The sequence below is a fragment of the Ornithorhynchus anatinus genome, chromosome X4 (genome assembly GCF_004115215.2).
Source record: "Ornithorhynchus anatinus isolate Pmale09 chromosome X4, mOrnAna1.pri.v4, whole genome shotgun sequence".
Classification (NCBI taxonomy): domain Eukaryota; kingdom Metazoa; phylum Chordata; class Mammalia; order Monotremata; family Ornithorhynchidae; genus Ornithorhynchus; species Ornithorhynchus anatinus.
Window position 1 is genome coordinate 134,871 of NC_041752.1, and position 21,228 is coordinate 156,098.

Here is a 21,228-nt window from a genome sequence, read left to right on the forward strand (position 1 = left end):
GGTAATCAGTTTGTCCCACATGGGACTCACAATCTTAACCCCCATTTTACAGATGAGGTAACTAAGGCACAGAGAAGTGAAGTGAGTGACTTGTCCAAGGCCACACAGCAGACAAGTCGCGGAGCCTGGATTAGAACCCATGACCTTCTGACTCCCAGGCCCCTGCTCTATCCACTACACTATGCTGCTTCCCTGGCATGTGCACCTAGAACAGTCCCGTGCATGTTCCTGAACCATCGGCTCAAAGATTTCAGATGGTTCTCACAGCCTGTTCAACTGCAAGAGTTGCTCAGCTCGCAAATCTCTCATTGCAGTCTCAAGGATGGTAGTAATAATAATAATAATGTTGGTATTTGTTAAGCGCTTACTATGTGCAGAGCACTGTTCTAAGCGCTGGGGTAGACACAGGGGAATCAGGTTGTCCCACTTGGGGCTCACAGTCTTAATCCCCATTTTACAGATGAGGGAACTGAGACACAGAGAAGTTAAGTGACTTGCCCACAGTCACACAGCTGACAAGTGGCAGAACTGGGATAGTACACAACATGTTGAACAGGATGGGCCTTCCACACACTCCTGGGAATAGGGAGGGCTCCTACCCAAAGCCCTGCCTCATTCAGATGGACAGGGAGACAGGGACAGGCAGGGCTCTTAACAGAGAGCTCTGCTTCGCTCGGATGGGGACGGTGACAGGGACAGGCAGGGCTCCTACCCACAGCCGTTTCCTACCCACAGCCCTGTTTCCTTCGGATGGGGAAAGGGACAGGGACTGACAGGGCTCCTTCAACTGTGACCATCATGGATCTCGGTGAATTCTCAGGTCTGCTCAATTTGCTTACAATTTCTAGAGTCCTGGTCTTTTAATGATTTCAGATGCTTTCTGTCAGGTTCATGAAGCAGAATGGTCTTGGTGTTGCTTCTTGCATTTCTCCTATATCTGTTACGCTGCAACTATTACATCTGCTGTACAGGGATTTGTTCCAAAGTCACGTTGTCAATCAGGTGGAGCACACATGACCGCATTCTTCAGTAGCTGTTTGGCCAGACTCTGGCAAGATTCTTTCTGGCGATGGAAAGCAGGCAGATTCCCCTGTAGTTTCCAGTCCGCTTTCTCCCATTTCTTCTGGAAGATGGTGGGGATGGTGGCATTTCACAGACCCATAAGTTGAGAAAAAGCTCATGCTGCGCCTGATGACGAGGTCCCTTCCATGCCTCCAGATTTCTGCCGGGATGCTGCCACATCTGGGTGCTTTTCTTTTTTATTATGGTCCTTGTTAAGCGCTCACTATGTGCCAAGCATTGTTCTAAGCACTGAGGTAGATACAAGTTGGACACAGTCCCTGTCCCACATGGGGCTCACACTCTTAATCTCCATTTTACAGGTGAGGTAACTGAGGCCCGGAGAAGTTACGTGACTTGCCCCAGGTCACACAGCAGACAAGTGGCAGAGCTGGGATTAGAACCCAGGTCCTTCTGATTCCCAGGCCCAAGCTCTATCCACTAAGCCATGCTGTTTCTCTGCTTGGGACTGGCCTGGGAGTTTACTTCCTCCAAAGTTGGGGCTTGGGATAGGTCTCCACATTATGCTCCCTGTTCCCATCTCTGAAGGGCTGTTTCCTTGATGGGGCCAGGCATGTTCAGGAACCCATGTGGTGCTGTTGCTTGAGGGTTAAGACTCCCTCTCTGTTGATGATGAGGGTGGTTTTATCCATATCCATATAGCAGAGGGGTAGAGTGTGCAGTGTATGTGTCCAAAGGGCTGCTTTAGAGATGAGTATAAGCCTTTCAGTTGGTGGTTATCAGCAGGGCCCTGGATCGCCTCAGTTTTAGGGCCCTGCTTCCCGGCTACACAAGGTTTACTGTCATCAGAGCCCCGCTCCTCGAAATCCCCTAAGGCAGTGAACAGGGATTTATTTACAGAGAAACTGAAATCAAGAATAGGGTCCAAATCTTTATCATTTAACATATCAAAACCAGAAACAGAATTTATTCTTCCTACCCAGTGAACTACAAGTCCTCCAGTGCTTCTGATTATTTTGTATTTTCCTGGGCATTTTGGTGAAAAAGGAAAAGGATTTTTAAAAATAAAGCTTGTGTGTCTGTGTGTGTGAAGAGGGAGAGAGAGAGAGAGAGAGAGAAAGACAGAGAGAGCGCTATAGTTGAGATTGTGCTAAGTCAGGATTTGGTAAAGTACAACACTCCTATGACCCTGTGGACAAGTAACTCCCAGGGCTCTGATTCTACTCAGAGAGACACAATCAAGGATTAGGGCTAAGGGTGAGAAAGTGCTAAGATAATTGTGCTGAATGCCACTCCGGACAAGTAATGCAGCCAAAATAAGCTGCGTGGTTCTGAAATACTTTTCACTGGGGAGTGAGAAATGAAAACTCAGTTCTGTTTTGCTGACAACAGCCACCACACCCAGGTCAGTGCCAGGGCAACAGATACCAAATGGTCCCACGAGTCTGGCCTCCAAACGAGTCCATGGCAAAAATCTGCCCATGCCACCAGCAACACAAGGTCATCAGTTAAACCTCCCCTGCTCTTTGCTATTTTATTACCAACAAAATCTCTCCATTGAGAGAAGCTTACTAATCCTGCCTTTCATTCCAACTGTCCTTTCAAGAAGCCACCAAATAAAACAAAAACATCACTCTTCGGAAATGGTTTGGGCACTCCCAAACACTATTCGAGTACAGGTCTTCCTCACTTTTTTCTAGAGTTTCATTCTGAGAGAGTCAATCTGTGAAAACTGATTAGATTTTAGATCCCCTTCAAGCTGCTACGACCGACTATATTCTTCTAGATAAAAGGAGGCTCTCAACCTACACCCACAAAAATCTCTTGCTCACCTCCCTCAGTGCTGGCTGGCCCTAGATAGGTACTGGCAGGGAAAACTTCCTCCAGACCCTAGTTGGTAAAGTGTCCCCTAGTTCTGGGACACTTGGGGCTGGTTCCTGCAGTTTTCTAGGTTATATTTCCCCATGACCCCTCCCTGGGGTGGGCCAAGCTTAGGCCCAGCCTGCATCAGCCCGGACTTCTCCCAGCCCAAACCCACTGGGCTTTGTAATCTTGAGCTGTTCAACCTCGGGCAATCGGTTGGTGAACACTTTCCAGGGAGAGGACTGCCACTGTCACCACCACTACCGTCCCTCGATGGCATCTTGGCTCCCTGATTCAGAGCACATTACCTGGCTGTGCCCTAGGTTGGGAAGAGCATTGTTTTCTGAGTTGCTGTCTGCCCCGGCTTTGCAAATACGGTCCTCAGAGGGACTGAGAAAAGAGTGGGGAATGAGGAGGCACTAGAGGTCAAAAGGGCATGAAATCAAATCCAGTCACAAAACACAAACTTTTCCCTTGACCTGGGCAACTCCCAGAGCTAGGATCTATGTCCTAAATGGCTTCAAAGGCTACTAGCCTTCGATGGGCTTGGTAGCTGGGCCTTCCTTCCTGCAGGTAGAAACCTCTTGGCATGTGACCTTTCCCCCGCTCCTCAGCAGTTCTTCCTGACCCTCACAACGCCTTTTTCTGTCTTGGTTCTCTCTTTCAGCCCCATGCTTCAGCCTGACCTGTAACTCTCCCATCTGGTGTACTTCAATACACAAAGATATCTCCAAATTCAAAGACCCCAGTGCTTTTTTTTAGAAAAAGATTGGAATCAGGCAGTGCCTTCTCTAGCACAACTTTCTAAACAGCACATAAATGGGAATCTATTGGGCAAGTCTGTGCTCTTTGTGTAACATTAAGAACAAAAATTCTAAGAATTCATGCATCACTAAGAAACAGCATGGACTCATCTTAAAATAGTTCAGGACAGTGAAATCTGGGGTCACAGGTTTGGCTGAGAACCAGCAGGTGTCATGTGAATTTTTCGTAGGAAATCACTCTAAATCTGAATCAGCGTAGCCAACCACAGCAAGAGCACTGGGTACATCTGCCCAAAAGGGAGGAGGGGAAAAGAAAGAGGAATTGGGGGTTATGGCAAGGAAGTCAAGTCCAGCCTGGTCCCGCAGGCTTGGCCCCAAAGGCTTTCCTCCCCGCCAAGCTTGGCCCAAGTCAGTTGTTATGGTATTTGTTAAGTGCTTACTATGTACTCGGCATTGTACTAAGTGCTGAGCTAGATACAAGCTAATCAGGTTAGACACAATCCATTTCCCACATGGGGTTCACAGTCTTAATGTACCAAAAGCTTAGTACAGTGCTCCAAGCGCTTAGTACAGTGCTCTGCACACAGGAAGCACTCAATAAATACAACTGAATGAATTTTACAGATGAGATAAGGCACAGAGGGGCTAAGTGATTTGCCCAAGGTTCAAGGGATTAAAATTCAGATACTTCTGACTCCTAAGCACATGCTGTACAGAGGAAGGGGAGGAGGGGTCCTGGCCCCCCTTTAAATCATCACCTCAAATTCCAAGGGAGCATGGCTTTGGGGAAGAGGATGAGGCAGCAGTAAACATGGCATTTTCCCAAAACTGTCTCAGGAGGCAGCTGGGGGAAATGTTTCATCAGATTGGGGAGCTTGATGAAACTGACTGGAGAGAAATCGGAGGAGTCCTGCAAAAGCCACGGAGGGCAAAAACTCACCACTGGTTGTATTCGAGTCGGTAGCACACCTGGCTTTTTTAGACAACCATGATTCTGGAATATATCAACCAAAGTTTGCTTCTACTTTGGAGTGCCCCATTTTGAAGTGCGTGGAGAATTGGAGAGGGGCCCATATCAAGGAACTTAAATAAATCAAGGTTTGGAAAACAGGGACTAGGCAGAAATACTACTCATGTTGTTGAGGGTTAGAGAAAGTGAAATTATTTAGTTTAGAAAAAAAGACTGAAAGGTGACAGCCATCAAACAGATGAACATACATTCTCCATTTCCATGAGGGGCAAAACTCTAAAGGATAGAAAAAGAGGAAATTAAATTGCAGCAAGAGAGATTTAAGTTGAGTGAAATACTTGCTGATGGTAAGGATGACTGGAAAAAAGCTTCCAAGGCAAGTTGTGAGTATGGCATTCCTAAATTTAGGAATAAAATCTCCATGTGCTTGAAGAGCGAGACATAGCCTTCCCAAGACGTAAGGGGTTAGAGTGGATGACTGGCTGAAGTCTCCTCTGGCCATTTAACAAGCAAGAGAAGGGAATGCACTCTGTGTTCATCAAGTCCGTTAGAGCTGTCGACCGGAGGAAAGCAGTGAAAATGACTCAAGAGTAGGGAAATTTGAGAAACAACTAAAGGAAATGAAGTTCTATATGCTGGAGATAAGAAGGTAGAAGCCTAGGGTAATTATTTTTAAGTTTAAGAAAGGATGGATTTTGCATGCAAGATGGAGAGCAGCTGTTCCCCATTTTTAGAGAGGATAGGATGAGGCAGAAGAGACCTTATGCAGCAGGAATCATACACAGAGAAAATTTGAGGAAGAGTTTCTTAGTAATGGTATTTTCTGGACTATTTCATCAAAGATGAGGGTGGAATCTTCTTTCCAGGAAAACTCTTACAAGATAATATACGGCCTCCTCTCCGAAAGAGTTTAGGTGAAATCCTTCTTGATGTAGATGGTTGAGATGGCCTCCTCTGGGATTCTTACCCAATAATTCTCACTGTCATCTGATTCTATGATTAGCTGGCTAATTCTAAAATCTAAGTGACTTCCAATCTTTGTGTTTCAAATTCCACTGGTCAGTAAATAAATTAATAAGTCTGAGGGGAGAGGGGATGAGGAGACCAAATCACTGCATTTTTTTGCATACACATGGGACTATACTGTAATCACCTTGTGGACAGGGATCACGTCTACCAACTCTTGTACTGTACTGTACTGTACTGTACTGGAGAAGCAGCGTGGCGCAGTGGAAAGAGCACGGGCTTCGGAGTCAGGGCTCATGAGTTCGAATCCCAGCTCTGCCACTTGTCAGCTGTGTGACTGTGGGCGAATCACTTAACTTCTCTGTGCCTCAGTTCCCTCATCTGTAAAATGGGGATTAAGACTGTGAGCCCCACGTGGGACAACCTGATTCCCCTGTGTTTACCCCAGCGCTTAGAACAGTGCTCTGCACATAGTAAGCGCTTAACAAATACCAACATTATTACTTTCCCAAGTAGTGTTTAGTACAGTGCTCTGTACATGGTAAGAGCTCAATAAACATCACTGATTGACTGATGCAAATGCATACTAAAGAGGAAACGGCCAATCCTGGAGATTCTATAGTCACAGAGACTGAGGCCTGAGATGCACCAGTCAGTATTCCCTACTCTCCTTTCAGCAACCGAAACAGGAAGATGAGACAGCGTCCCAAGGAAGCATGTGGAGCGCTAAGGAGGGATCAGTCACGTGGTGCTAAGATATTCCCTCATTCACCAGGGCCTCTGGAGACTTTATAATAAAAAATGTGATCACTTTTTTATTGAGAAGGAGCAGGAGATGGAAGAGAAAGCAGAGGGCGATGAAGAGAAATAGAAAAGGAATGAGGGAAGACAAGAAAGACAAAGATGAAGGGGAGGAAGAGGAAAAGGAGAAAGAGATGAGAAGAAGAGGTGGTAGTGAAGTAGGAAGGTTAGAATGAATGAACCCCTGAGGTCTCTTCTGGCCCTATTACAAGGAAGAGTCGAGCATACTCTCTGTATTCATTTAATCTGTTAGAGACTACTACAACTACTGTTGAGGTAAGGAAGAGGAGGAGGAGGAGGAACAGAAAAAGAGAAAAAGAAAGAGGAGGTGGAGAAAGACAGAAAAGAGGAGGAGGAGAAAGATGAGGAGGAAGAGGAGGGAAAGAAAGGGAAAAGAAGCTGAGGGAGAAACACAGTGCTTGGCTCATAGTAAGTGATTAATAAGTACACTAAACATTACTGCGATTAGCATCCAGAAAGACTTCTTGTTTAAGATCAGATCTGTTTCACACCAATTACAAAAGAATGTGAAGGGCAAAGAGGATCATCACATTCTTCTTTCTTCTCACATGTACAAGATTAGCCCCCTTACTTCAACTCTGTAAGCCTCTGACAATTAGTGCCTGCTTGCAGACATGTGTCTACAAATGACACCACCAATACAGACAACTTTACAGTCACCGACAACCAACCCTGAGGATTAAGCTTGCCAGTCTGGTAACCATGGATCCAAAACTAGAGAGGAGAGAGTGAGAAAGAAAAGAGGAACGGGAGAGGAGCAAATAGCTCTACTTATTACTTACTGGTGAGTCAAACTGGACTGGTAATCAACCCACATCTAAATTCTGCATTTTCCTCACATCGTACAGTAAAAGACAAGGAGTTGTAGAGCTACAAAAGAGGTCATGAAGTAAGGCTGAGGTTACCACAAACCCAGTTCTTGGCAGACAAATCAAAGGATATGGATCCTCCAAAAACACTTTGAAAAATGCCTAACAACTTTAAACGTATCCTGCTACCAACTAAGGACACAAAAAGCTTTTTAATAAGAGTGGTCCAACTGCCAGCCTGGTGCTGCTCAAGTCCTAGGCTCCACGACCATGACAACAGAGCACTAAGAGCGCTAAGCACTGTCCAAGCCCAGGGCTTCTCTCGGCCTCTTGCTGCCAGTGGATTCTCTGCTTTGTCCCAGGCTCAGCAACATTCTAATTGCAAGGTTCTGACTGCCATCGATGCACCCCACAAAACTGTATTTGTTGCAGGGTCTGTAATAATAATAATAATAATGTTGCTATTTGTTAAGCGCTTACTATGTGCCGAGCACTGTTCTAAGCGCTGGGGTAGACACAGGGGAATCAGGTTGTCCCACGTGGGGCTCACAGTCTCAATCCCCATTTTACAGATGAGGTAACTGAGGCACCGACAAGTGAAGTGACTTGCCCAAAGTCACACAGCTGACAAGCGGCAGAGCCGGGGTTCGAACCCATGACCTCTGACTCCAAAGCCCGTGCTCTTTTCCGCTGAGCCACGCTGCTTCTCTACTGTACTGATGATTGACTGGAGGGAAGTAATCCATCAATAGTATTCACTGAACACTCTCTGTGTGCAGAGTTCTTTACTAAGCGCTTGGGAGAGTCCAGTCAAACAGAGTTGGTAGACACGTTCCCTGCCCACAACGTGCTTACAGTCTATAGTCTAGGAAAGGTCTAGGCAGAGGCAGCATCACCTACTGGAAACAGCACAGGCCTGAGAATCAGAGGACATGGATTCTAATCCTACCTCCACGACCTGCCTCCTGGGTGACCTTGGGAAAATCACTTAACTTCACTATGTCTCTCCTCATCTACAAAATGGAGAATAAATCAATATCTAGTCTCCCGCCCACTTAGACCGTGAGTCAGGCACTGTGTCCAACCTGATCATCTTGTACCTACCCCAGCACTTAATAGACTGCTTGGCACAAAGTAAGCCCATAACAAATAGCACAATTACTATTACAATTATTACTATACATCAGGAGAACCAAATCGGAAGACCAAGACAAATAGCAAAAACAACACTCTCTCCAGCCCCGGGGACTCCTCATCGAAACACCCCAACAAAATAAAGAACAACCTTTCATATGCCCACAGTATGAAATGAAATGTCAGTCCCACATCAGTCTCTTCGGTCACACCCGCACTCATAGGTAAATACCACCACGGGGGCTAGATCTTTTAATCCAGAAGGGCAACTCTAGAGAGAGGTGAATCCAGCGAGGTGTGCACATACCGACAGAGGGAGATGAATGTCCATACACAAACATGCCCCCACACAAAGAGAGAGTACTGGACCATGAGGCCGCCACAGGCCTGTCAGGAATCCCCGGGACAGTCCTGATGTAGGAAGCGAGCTCCTAACCACAGGCTCTGACACGGAACACTATCTGTCTACTATAAGGGAAACAGCTCTGGCTCTGTTCTTATATTTATCTCTCTTTCCGATCAAAAACAAGAAAACAGGAGAAACCCCAAAGAGCTCACTGGCAGCCCTAGGATTCTTTGGTAACTTGCCAGTAATGTTCCCCAAGACAGGCCCCACCCTAAATGTGCGAATGCCAGTCATATCTCCCACGCAAACACGGGTTTTCCTCTTGCTAGCTGAATGTTCCATACGCATCGCATCTTGGAACTTTTTCTAAACACAGTGTTTCCAATAACTGACCTTCTGCTGATGCCTCTGGAAATACCTATTTCAAAGATTAAAACATCGTACCCTTAGCAGTCTTAGAACAACTCAGAATTTCCTCTCCCTACCTCATTTACCCCAAAACAGTCACCTCTCAATTAATTCCAAATGGATTATCCCCTCAGAGCATGATCTGTGGCAGATGGATGCGTGTACAGCCGTCCCATGGAGGAGAGGGACCTAGAACCCCTGTTGGCACCGAACAACCTAGCAGATAGGCAGGGTGCTTGCAAGAATCCTGTGGTTCCCCAAAGCTCAAGGGGGCCCAGCATGGCCCAAACCTCGTCCTCCAGGTCCAGTCTGGGCTCTTACAAAACAAGATGGTTTCTATCCCATGTTCCTTCTCGATTCCATGAATACAGATAATTGAGAGTTGGTTGTCAACTTATCTCCCGCGCAATTAGGTGCCAGGGATGCACGCGATCGCTCCGTCCCTCTAGGGGGGAGGGAAGGGGAGGGAGGGAGGCAGGCATTCTCACCCAAGTTTCCATGCTCAACCGTCAGCACCACCTCATCCATCACCACAGCCCGAAAGTCCAGCTCCTCTTCACAGCATTTGGCCTTCAGTGCCCGCAGGATCTCTTGCTGGGGGTAGTCTTCCTTGATGCGGCGATCCGTCAAGAACCACAGCCTGGCAGCAACTGAGCTGCACATCTTGATCCGGTCTTGCTCCTGCAGGCTTGTTTCTTCTTCAAAGAGCACTAGATGGAGGAGGAAACACACACACACACACACACGCACACACAGAGTAAGTCATCTACTCATCAGTGATTCTGTTTTCCTCTTTCAACTTCTCCTGTCCTCTCGTTTGCAACTCTGAAGGAGGAGTGGTGTAGGAAGCCCTATGCTACTAGTTCATTTACAGCCAGAGAGTTTAGTCAGCAACTGATGAGTTTCTGCTGCAATGGACCTCGCTCCTCACTCCCCTTCAGTTTCAGCAACTAGGCCGTGGACTGAAGGCTAGATCCTGACCACCTCCTTGGACACCATCCCTCCTTAAAGATATGATGATATTGATAGGCATTCACCACTTACCTTGGGCCAAGCATGGTGCTAAATGGTAGAGAAGACTTCAGATAATCACAGAAGGAATACACTCCCTGTCGCACACAGGGCTCACAGTCTAAGGGGGAAGGGAGACTAGGTATTTAATCCCAGTGTTATAGGTGAGGAAACTGAGGCACAAAGAGGTTAAGTGACCTACCCAAGGTCGCACAGCAGGTCACTGGCCTAGCCGGGACTAGAACCCAAGGATCCTGACTCACAGGCCCCTTGCGCATCCTGCCTCTGCTTCCCGAAGATTCCACTACCCACATTCCCAGCGGCATCACACAAATCATCGCTACAGTAAGGAGAGTCTTTTTTCTCCAGTCAGACCCCTTGCACTGAGTTTTTCGGGTCAAAACGATGTTTTAAAAAGATAAAGACAATGCCTTCATATGAAATCTGAAGAAGCTATCACAAAAACCACATCGAAAAAAGAAGAGAGATTGTCGAATTTACAGACGGTAGAGCTGGTTAGAGGAATCAAAAGGACCAAGCTCGCAGCATTTCAGCTTAACATTCCTTCCAACCTCACTTGAAAAAGACAGGAAGAATCACAGCATCTACCCCACTCTGCATTTTGCTCATGGAGGGTAAAAATAAAGTGAAAAAAGGGGCTGGCTTTTACTTTCACGGCACTTCTATCGCCAAGTCATCTACAACTCTTCTCTGCTTCAACCTCAGCAGCCAGTCGAGGACCAAATCCTGTTATTGTTACTGTGGATATTTCTTAAATGCTAACCCTAACTTCTTCCTGTCCCTTACCACCACCACAACAAAGCAATACCATTTTCTAGGGAAGTCTTTCCTCGGCGGAGCAGAGGGTTTGCGGGCAGCCTTACCAATGAGACAACCGCTTGTCTCAAACCTCCCAATGCCAGGCGGTATCCGTGATTGTCTAATGACCTCAGACCTCCTCCTTAAACAGCAGGAATCTGCTACAGTCGTCAGGGTATATTCTCCCATTATGACCAACACCACTGAGGAGAAAAAAAAAACCTACAAGGATCTGAACAGATTTATCCCAGTGGCACCAGTGTCTGACAAGCTGATCTTCAGGGGACAGTTCAATGAATGTGTAGGAAAAAGTGCTGAAATCATCACTGGACAATTCAGGACTGGTGAGTTAAACAGCAGTAATTATTATCATTCTTCTCATTATTTCTGGCATCTGTCAAGTGACGGGGGATGATGGACGATGGACGAATACTGAAGAAATGTCATGGGATTTCTAAATGCCACCACCTGCACCATCTTCAAGAAGAAAGGGGGAGGGCTGGCTGCAGAAAGCCAAAACGTTCCCATTCGCTATTTTCAGAGACAAACGAGACTGTATCCACAAGGCTCCTGGGCCAGCAGCTGAAGAGCACTGTCACCACACGCACTCCCAGAATGGCGATGCGGTTTGGGACCCTGCCGGTGCACAGTTATTGTTATTATTGTATTTGTCAAGTACTTACTGTACGTCGAGCACTGTTCTCAGTGCTGGTGTAGATACAGAGCAATCAGCTTGGACGCAGTCCCCGTCCCACATGGGGCTCACAGTGTAATTAGGAGGGGGAACAGGAATTTGATCCCCATTATACAGTTGAGGAAACTGAGGCATGGAGAATAATAATAACCATAATCATGACTGGGATATTTGTTAAGCGCTATGTGCCAGGAACTGTTCTAAGCACCAGGGTAGTAGAAATAAAATAATTGGGTTGGACGCAGTCTCTGTCCCACCTAGGGCTCACAGTTTTAATTCCCATCTTACAGATGAAGGAACTGAAGCACTGAGAACTGAAGCCACTAGCCCACGGTCACAAAGCAAGCATCTGGCAGAGCTGGGATCAGAACCCAGGACTTCTGACTCCCAGGCCCGGGCTCTTTCCACTAAGCCAGGCTGATTCCTTTCAACCATATGACGGGTAAGGAACAATCATGAAGACTCTACAAGGTGTGGAGAGATCTCACAGGAACATTTGACCCCATCAGTTCACATGGGTTCTGGCAACTCCTGGAAATATTTTCTGCCTGAGATGTTTACCAAGATCCCAAGATGATTCTAAAATTACCATGGCGAGCTGCGCCAGGATTACGAAGACCTCATCTAACTCCTTTCCCATCTCCATTATCGCAGGGCATGAGCAGGGCTGTGTCTTAGGCCCAGCCCTGTCAGCCGCATCTAGGCAGCCATTCTCGAAGACTCACCAAGGAATCTGGAAGCTGGGGTCAGGATATGATTCCAATCCTCCTAGAAACTCATTCCACTCAACGGGAGGGACAAATCATTCCCTCTTGCTTCTGCCTGTCTCGTCTTCAAAATAATCTATACCCTGAAGCTTGGATCATCTTCCACCCTCACCACTGATTTTGTCACTTGCTGTCTCAAAACACTAGTGGCTTCCAAATGTTCTCATCAAATCAAGTTTTGCAGGCTCAGGCTGCGGGACAGGACAGGGTCTGGTTGAGACAGAGGAACTACCACCCAGAAAGAGGCTTTCACCCAGCCCTTAGTCCCACAGCACATATGTACATATTTGAAATTTATTTATATTAATGACTGTGTCCCCATCAAGGCTGTAAGCTTACTGTGGGAAGGGAACATGTCTACCAACTCTGTTGCACTGTAGTCCCCCAAGTGCTTAGTTCAGTGTTTGCACACAGTAAGTGTTCAATAAATAGAATTGATTGATTGATGTTTACCTGCCCCGTTAGAACGTAAGCTCCGTGTGGACAGGGGACCCGTCACTTCGTTATTCAGTATCTCCCAAGTGCCTAGTTCAGTGCATTGCACTAAATGGGTGCTCTGTAAATGCTGTTACTCTTATCATTACTATGATTGATCGAGATAGAGTCCCTGGAGGTCAAGAAACCTGGCCCAAGTCCCTGGCCCTTCTGGCCCTGATTCAAATGTCAAAATCAGGCAGACTCTTTCCTCTCCTGCTTCAGATTCCCCATCACCCCATCTGATGACGGCAGAAGCTTTCTCTGTCTCCTCCGCCTACTCAACGGGTGAACCTTTCCTGCCTTTCAAGCACCCAAGGGGTAATCCTGATGTAATGTTCTTGCTTCTGTACAAATGACTGCAATCAGTCAATGGGAGCAGGATGTTGGGTGAGTCAAGCCCCCCTACTTAAACCCTGGGTGCCCATTGTCAATCATTTCAAAGCATTTTTGAAAAATGATAGTTATATGTGGCCTCCCTGAGACCGAGAACGCATCCTATTTCAGCAGGCAGAGACTCAAAAGAAGCAGGAGATTCACCCAAACCAAAGATCAAAATTCAAATACACGATTTGAGAAAATGCCAATATACCCCATAATTGATGCCTTCAGGCAGGTTCTGGGCTCTGAACCCTCAGGCTCGCCTGTCGTTCTCACTGGGACTCTCCACCATTCCTTTCCCTTCCCAGCTGAAAACAGCAGTTCCATTGGGCAAATCACTGAACCGTTGTCTCTCAGCCAGGCAGAATTACAAGGGCAGAAATGTGTATTTGCCTCTCGCTGTTATCACAGCCTCCCAATTTGAAGTGGACAGAAGAGTCGTTACATTAGTTCAGCATTCCACAGGAGAAACGAACAGCACCCCTCTCCAATGCCACAGTTGAGCTGGTACAGAAAAACAAGTTTCACACAACAAATATGCAAAATGGGATGTATTCTACCAGTATGACCCCTGAAGCGATCCTTCAGAAAGCATTTCTAATAGTGAAAATGTCCTTTGCAACCAGCTCCACAAAGATCCAGGTTTTGACTATGGATTTGACAGGGCCCCTCCCAACTCATGTCCTGGGGAAATCCCCACCCCTACTCCCCCCTCACCTCTCCATCACCGCTGAGCAAAATACCAAGACAATGCTGGGTGTGTGTCAAACATTTCCCCTCAGCACTGTCTAAAGAAGAGCCAAGTCACAACTGGAGGATCTGGGGTGGGGACAGGAGGAGAGGTATTCAGAGGGGGGAAAGGGTGGGAACATAAAGGAAAATGACCTTTAAACTACTGAAATATGCATTTTTTAAGTGTTGAAAGAAACCTTCACACTACAGCCAACTATCTTTCAGGCCCTGTTCAGATGAATTGAGCAATTGCAACAATAACAGATCAACAACAACAAATAACAAAAGTCAGAAAAGAAAATTGGAAAAAAAAAATCTCGTAGTCTTAGTCGCAAGTCTTAAAAGAAAGGGATGGGGAGAGAAAAGAGGAAGCAGTGAGGAGAGAACCATTTTGGAAGCAACAGCTGTGGCTGAACCATCAACCATATGTGATGATGATGATAGTATTTATTAAGTGCTTACCGTTTGCCAAGCATGCTGGACCAAAAGATCAACGGACCACTAAGTCCGACTCTGCGGTCTCCACTTTTAGCTGTGATGTCACAGAGTAATTCGACATTTTGTTCCATGTAATGAGCTCCCAAGATGTCATTTTATTTTCCACAATAAGGAGGAAGGCTAGATTAGAATTTGTAAAACACTGGGATAGGAATGACAGATTTTAATTCAAAATGAATTTAGCGCTGTCAAAAGGTGATGAATCAACAGCTTCCTGGGGACTGCCCTCTTCACTTTATCGCCAGAAAAGTTACCAAACAGAGGCAGGATAAGCACTCCCTGCAGTAACGCATGTACGGCCTCTACTCCATCCTAATCCTCCTCAACCTCTCGGCTGCCTTCAACACTGTCGACCACCCCATTCTTCTAGAAACACGGCTTCACTGACCCTGTCCCCTCGTAGTTCTCCTCCTATCTCTCTGGCCGCTCAATCTGTCTCTTTCACCACAGGCTCCTCCTCTGCCTCCCACCCCCTAACTGTGGGAGTCCCTCAAGGTTCACTTCTGATTCCCTTCCTAGTGTCCATCTACGTCCACTCCCTTGGAGAACTCACTCACTCTCATGGCTTCAACTACCACCTCTATGCAGATGATACCCAAACCTACATCTCCACCCTGATCTCTCTCCCTCTCTGTGGTCTCACATTTCCTCCTGCATTCAAGACATCTCTACTTAGATGTCCCGCCAACACCTCAAACTTAACATAACCAGAACAGAACTCATGATCTTCCCACCCAAACCCTGCCCTCCCCAAGACTTTCCCTTCACTGTAGACAGCGTCTACTTTCCCTTCCCGTCTCACAAGCCCATAACCTTGGCATTATCCTCGACTCATCTCTCTCATTCAACCCACATATTCAAGCTATCGCTAAAAGTACTGTGGGTTCCACCTTCGCAACATCGCTAAAATCCACCCTTTCCTCTCCATTCAAACTGTTATCATGTTAATCCAAGTTGTCCTATCCTGCCTTGCTTACTCTATCAGCCTCTTTGCTGTCCTCCCAGACCCGTCTCTCCCCACTCCAGTCCATATTTACTCTGCTCCCTGGATCATTTTTCTTCAGAAAACATTCAGTCCATGTTTCCCCACTCTTCCAGAACCTCCAGTGTGGCCCATCCAACCCCACACCAAACAGAAACTCCTCACCATTGGCTTTAAAACATTCCAACACCTTGCCCCCTCCTCTCTCACCTCACAGTTCTCCTATTACAACCCAACCCACAAACTTCACTCCTCTAATGCCAACCTAATTACTGTACCTCGATCTTGTCTATCTTGCCTATCTTGAAGGAAAAGCCACTTCCTCCTCGACGCATTACTTGATTCATTTCCCCTCCTTCGAAATAGCTAACCAAATACTCTTGGCTCCTGGAAACCTGCAGGCAATTCCAAATGTTTTCCAACTTTCACAGAGAAAAGGTACTTTGGGCCAACCGCCTGCCATTTTTTTTAATCTTGGGAGTTTGGAAAAAAAAGTTTCCAGCAGTGCCTGCAGAGAACCTTAAGGGCTCAATAAACACTGAGCGACAGTCCCTTGAGGATGCCTTCCTCTCCCCTTCTCATTCTTTCTTTTCCAACTTGCTCCCTTAATGGAGAATCCCTCCTTGATTTTAAGGACAATTGGATACATGGATAGTTGCTCTTCATATTCCAAGTGCCCAGCAGAAGTCTGATTAGCAGGGAAGAGCGAGAGTGATTGGCGCTGTACAAACTCCCTGGAAAAGAATCAACTGCTCCCTTCGGGCTCTCAGACCCAAAGTCTCAGACGTGGGACTTACTCATCCTTCCTGTTGGAAGAGTCCATCATCATCATCAGACTCAAAGATAACAATCCCAACTGCTAGACTTCTTCCCCATACGCAGGTGTCGCTGAAGGATAACGTTCTCCACACTGGATTCACAAAAGTCCCTCTGGGCCCCCTTTCTAGACTGTTTCTACCCCAACAGGGGAGCACTGCATGCCTCAAGAGGGCTGCTCACCCAGCCAGGTGCTGCTCCATCTTCAGCTGTCCCCTCTCAATGGGGGTTTTGGGGAGGGGGGCTTGGGGTGGCTGGAAGGAGAATGCCCTCCTGCCAGCTGGACATCTGAGTGGTTTTTGCCATACCTCTCGCCCGCTCCCCTGGCACCCAGTAGCACGTGTCCTGAGCCGGCTGCTCGGGTGATGTGTGCAGGGCCACATTGGGACGACTGCTCTCTGGAGCAGAGGCTGTTATGTCACCCCCTCCTCAAGGCCGATGATAATAATAATAATAATGTTGGTATTTGTTAAGCGCTTACTATGTGCAGAGCACTGTTCTAAGCGCTGGGGTAGACACAAGGGAATCAGGTTGTCCCACATGGGGCTCACAGTCTTAATCCCCATTTTACAGATGAGGTAACTGAGGCACAGAGAAGTTAAGTGACTTTCCCAAAGTCACACAGCTGACAGGTGGCAGAGCCGGGATTCGAACCCATGATCTCTGCTCTTTCCAGTGAGCCACGCTGCTTCTCTGGTGATGATGACAAGGAGGAGGGGGAGGAGGAGGAGAAGGATGATGATGGAGTTTCCCAGTGAGAAGGACGGATGGGCCCCAATCCTAAACCATTACTGTGTGGGCCCTCGTGCTGGCCAAATTTAGATGATAAAAATTCAAGGGAAATGAGCAGCTGAAAAACAACAGCAATAAAAGATAGCAACACATACACACAAGAAAATCCACACACTGCCGGCCCAAAATGAGACAAAAAAGGGGAAAGAGCAGTCCCACTCTCTCTTACATGTGGAGGTGTTTTCTGTAAAAACAGATCTCCTGCAACAGTTTCACTCTGCTCCTCTACCCACATTCCCGAAAGACAGGTCTAACAAACACACATGATAAGCCCTATGCTCCACTTGCCTACCTTCAACAGCACCTCCAGCAACAGGTGGGCAAACAAGGGGAGAAGTCAAGGAGATACACTCCCACGTGACTAAGTCTGCCTTCTCTCAAAACTGTTGAGGTACCTAGAATCTAGGGCCCCCAAGAAAGATGCTCCCTAGACCTCTCTTATCCTATCGGTCTTCATCACCCCCTCTCCAAAAATCACTTCCCTGATGGCCCCGGTTTTGTCAAATACGGCCAACCAAAAATGGGGCACAAGAATAAGCCGATAACTAAGAACAGGGGGTGGGGGGGCATCGAAGGATACTCTTGGTTCCCTGCAAAGAGCCATAATGGCAAGATCTGGAGAGGAGCATTTTGGTGGGTCCTTGAGACACTAATGAGTGGCATGTGGCCCAAGGTAGCGACTCAACCTGACCAGACGTGGGTCGGGGGCACATCCAGAAACAAGTGACCAAAAAGATGTTGGAGAAATGATACAATTTCAGAGGTGGGGTGAAGGAACAGGAAAAACCAAGTCTAGCCTTTGTCAGATGGCGCTTTCTAAGGTTAAAATGGTTTTCTTGCCAATGCCATATACTCTGGAGGTAAATGCTACCATTTCCCACCAACAAACGCAAGAGTGATCCATACACACGTCTTTATACAGTTAGCCGAGATGAATTAATTGTAACGGCACCATCCACACAGGTGTACGAGACTGCAGCTAGCACAGCAGGGGTAAGGAAGTACAGTGAGGAAGACTGGAAGGAAAAGTTAAAGGAGGAGGAGCAGCTGAAACAGAGGCTGCTAGATAAGCACCCTTGCTCCAAAACACAAGCCCGGCAAAAGGCATAGTCCTATTAGAATTACATACTAGATAGGTGAGGCCCAAATTTTCTCTGGAAAGGACCACATAAAAACTTTCCAATGAATAGGTTTTCACACAGCTTGTTAAAATTTCTTCCCTCTTAAAAATACAAACTCACAAATTAAATCACGTCTCGTACCAGCCACCAGGATTCAGCAAAATAAGCCAATATCCTCGGCAAGGTAAAAAAAAATAGCTGTAATTTTGGTGAGAGTGAAATCTACGAAAGCAGATGGATTTGGTGGAGACTGGGAAAGGAGCTGGCTTTATGCCTTTTGTCATCTAAGTTAATTGCAAGACTGGGAAAAAAAATACATTAGAAAAAGAGATGTTAAAAATAACACCACGGCACTAGTTACGAGACTCCCTGAAGTCAGTCTGTCTCTAGCCTCCACCCTTTGAACGCATGCTAGTATGCATGTCGACAGTAAATAAGTGAGTCTGATTGATTACCACCCTGATACTTTCTTGGGGTGCTACACCAAATTCTTTGCTGATAATACCAGAGCAATTGGCAGAAAAATGATCTCCCTCTCTCTCTCTCTCTCTGCCTTACACACACACACACACACACACACACACACACACACACACACGTACACAAAGCTTTTCTGTTTTGCCCTTGTGAGTACATTGCCTTGAGTAAAAAGCTCAACAGTCTCACTGCTCCTCTCTGTAACCCCACCACTAAAGATGAAACACTGTCAATTTCCTGCTCCTTAGGGCAAATGATCTTAACCTTAACATAAGGATTATTAGTTAAGTTGGTCATTCTTTTCCCCCCCACATCTTTCTGGTTTAAACTCTCCTAAACCCTCTTTTGCTCTTCTCCCACTCCCTTTTGTATCATCCTAACTTGCTCCCTTTACTCATCCCCCCCACCCAGCCCCTCAGTACTTACGTACACATCTGTAATTTATTTATTTATATTAATGTCTACCTCCCACTCTAACTCTAAGCTCACTGAGGGCAAGGAATGTATCTGCTATTGTACTGTACTCTCCTAAGCGCTCAGTACAGTGATCTGCCCACAGTAAGCGCTGAATAAATACGACTGACTGACCGACTGACTAAACAACTTCACTTTTAGAATCCTCGCGATGACATCCTCTCCCTCCCCCAAAGTGAGCGGCAGAACTCTTTCCAAAATATGATTATCAGCAGGCCAACCCTAACTTACACAAACCCTTACTTGATGTGTTTGCTCTCTCTCTCTCTCTCCCCCTTCTCATCTGTGGGTTATTTGTGTGTCCTGACTATGTAAAAGTTCTCTCCCCGCCCTTTCTCCTTCAGTGAAGACTCACTGCCCGCTCTCCAGGGGAAGGTCATAGAATAGTCTCCTGCTTCCCTAGGTCCAGGGTCACTCTCTCCACCTCCTCTCCCCACCCCCATTTCCATGTGTGCTTGTCCCTCAGCTCTTGGGGGAGGGGAAGAGCTTTGATGAATGAATCTAGTGGACTTACCCCAGCAGTCAACCCCAGGTGGATGTGAATGGGGAGAGGGGGATGGGAAGAATGTTTAGAAGCTGGCTGCTGCTCACAGCGCCCCCGGAAACAGGGAGCTTCGGTCCTGATGCTTCCAGGATTGGAAGAGAGATGATGTCCAGCCTAAGCGCCTCTCTCCGCAGCAGCTCTGTCAGAGGGTGGAAGGCCTTGATCTCCAGTTGGAGCTGAGTCCGGAGGGAGGAAAAGTATGCTCTCTTGATGCTGTGACCCCAAACCCTGAAACCCCCTGGGAGGAGGGAGGGAGTATCCAACAGGGGTCCCGGAAGAGGAAGGTGAAGAAAAGGCTGTTCTCTAGATTCTAGGTTGGGTACGGGCCCAGCTGGGGCCCCACAACCCAGGGACTAGATAGATACTCAGCTCCTCCTCCCCAGGGGGCAGAGGCAGGAAGGGAAACATGGCAGGCGGCTGAGTGCTGCTTTATGTGAGACCGCATCTGCTGCTCCCCTTCTCGTCTCTTTCCTCAGAACCAGAGACTGCCCCCTCCCAGGACCAGCAGACTCCAGCACCTGGTGGAAGGAGGGTAAGGAAGAAAAAGGGACGGCGGAAGAGAGGGAGATGGGAAGGAGAAAAGGAGACAGGAGAGGAGAGAGGGAGACAAGGGAAGGGGGAGGTGGGGGCGGGGAGACAAGGAAAGGGGGAGAGAGACAGGAGGGGAAGGGGGGAAGGGAAAAGGGAGACAGGGAGAGGGAGAAAGAAACGGAGGAAGGGAAGGTAGGAAAGGAGAAGGAACAGGGAGGAAGGGAGAGGGGAAGGTGGGGGAAGAAACGGAGTGAGGGAAGGAGGAGAGGGAGAATGGAGGGAGAAAGGGAGAAAATAAAACATCAACTAATGTTGCCATGTTGCCAAACAAACAACTAAATCAATGAAATGAGAGTGAAGGAAGGAAACAAACAGCCCTAACCAGGGCAGGGAAAAATAAACACAACTGTCATCCCGAACATTAGTGTCGTTTCTCTTAACACACTACCCAAGTGGCACAATAAATTCTGATGGAAAGCTCACACCATGTCAAAACTACAGCAGCATCTTCATTCTAAAATTTAAGCATTTAAAAGTAGACTATGAACTAGAAGATCTTCTTGGGACGTTAAAAGAAAGCAGCCTTCCTGGTGGAAAGAGCATCGGCTTGTGAGCAAGAAGACCTGGGTTCTAATCCCAGCTCTGCCACTTGTGACCCGGGGCAAGTCACAACTTCTCTGTGCCTCAGTTACCTCACCTGTAAAATGGGGATTAAATCCCACTACTCCGTCTAATTCGGACTGTGAGCCCCCTGTGGGGCAGGGACTACGTTCCACCTGATTATCTTGTCTCTACTCTAGCACTCGGTACAGCGCTTGGCACAAAGGCAAGTGCCTAATGCCATAGCTATAATAATTGATAATAATAAGAAGGTATTTTAGCCTATGTGACCACTTTAAAAGTTACCTGATTTTTTTAAAGGTCCTCTTTAAACCCTTTATTAAGGATTTTAAACTATCAGCCCGAAAGGGGAAAAGACCCCGAGATTTGGAAAGCCATCCAAATGGACGTGG

The 21,228-nt window shown here is 47.0% G+C and overlaps 1 protein-coding gene across 2 annotated transcripts in view; it reads right to left on the reverse strand.

The window, feature by feature from the left end:
* Positions 1–21,228, reverse strand: part of RIMKLB (ribosomal modification protein rimK like family member B) — a 45,121-nt gene that overhangs the window by 20,929 nt on the left and 2,964 nt on the right. Inside the window, exons 2-3 of one of the 2 annotated variants that reach the window (XM_029054288.2) lie at positions 19,655–20,202; positions 9,591–9,812 (exon numbers count right to left, since the gene is read on the reverse strand). In XM_029054288.2, the coding sequence (XP_028910121.1) occupies positions 9,591–9,765 (175 nt within the window). In that variant the 5' untranslated portion in view covers positions 9,766–9,812; positions 19,655–20,202. The remainder of the gene's footprint in view (positions 1–9,590; positions 9,813–19,654; positions 20,203–21,228) is intronic. The other variant, XM_029054287.2, reaches the window with a different exon arrangement.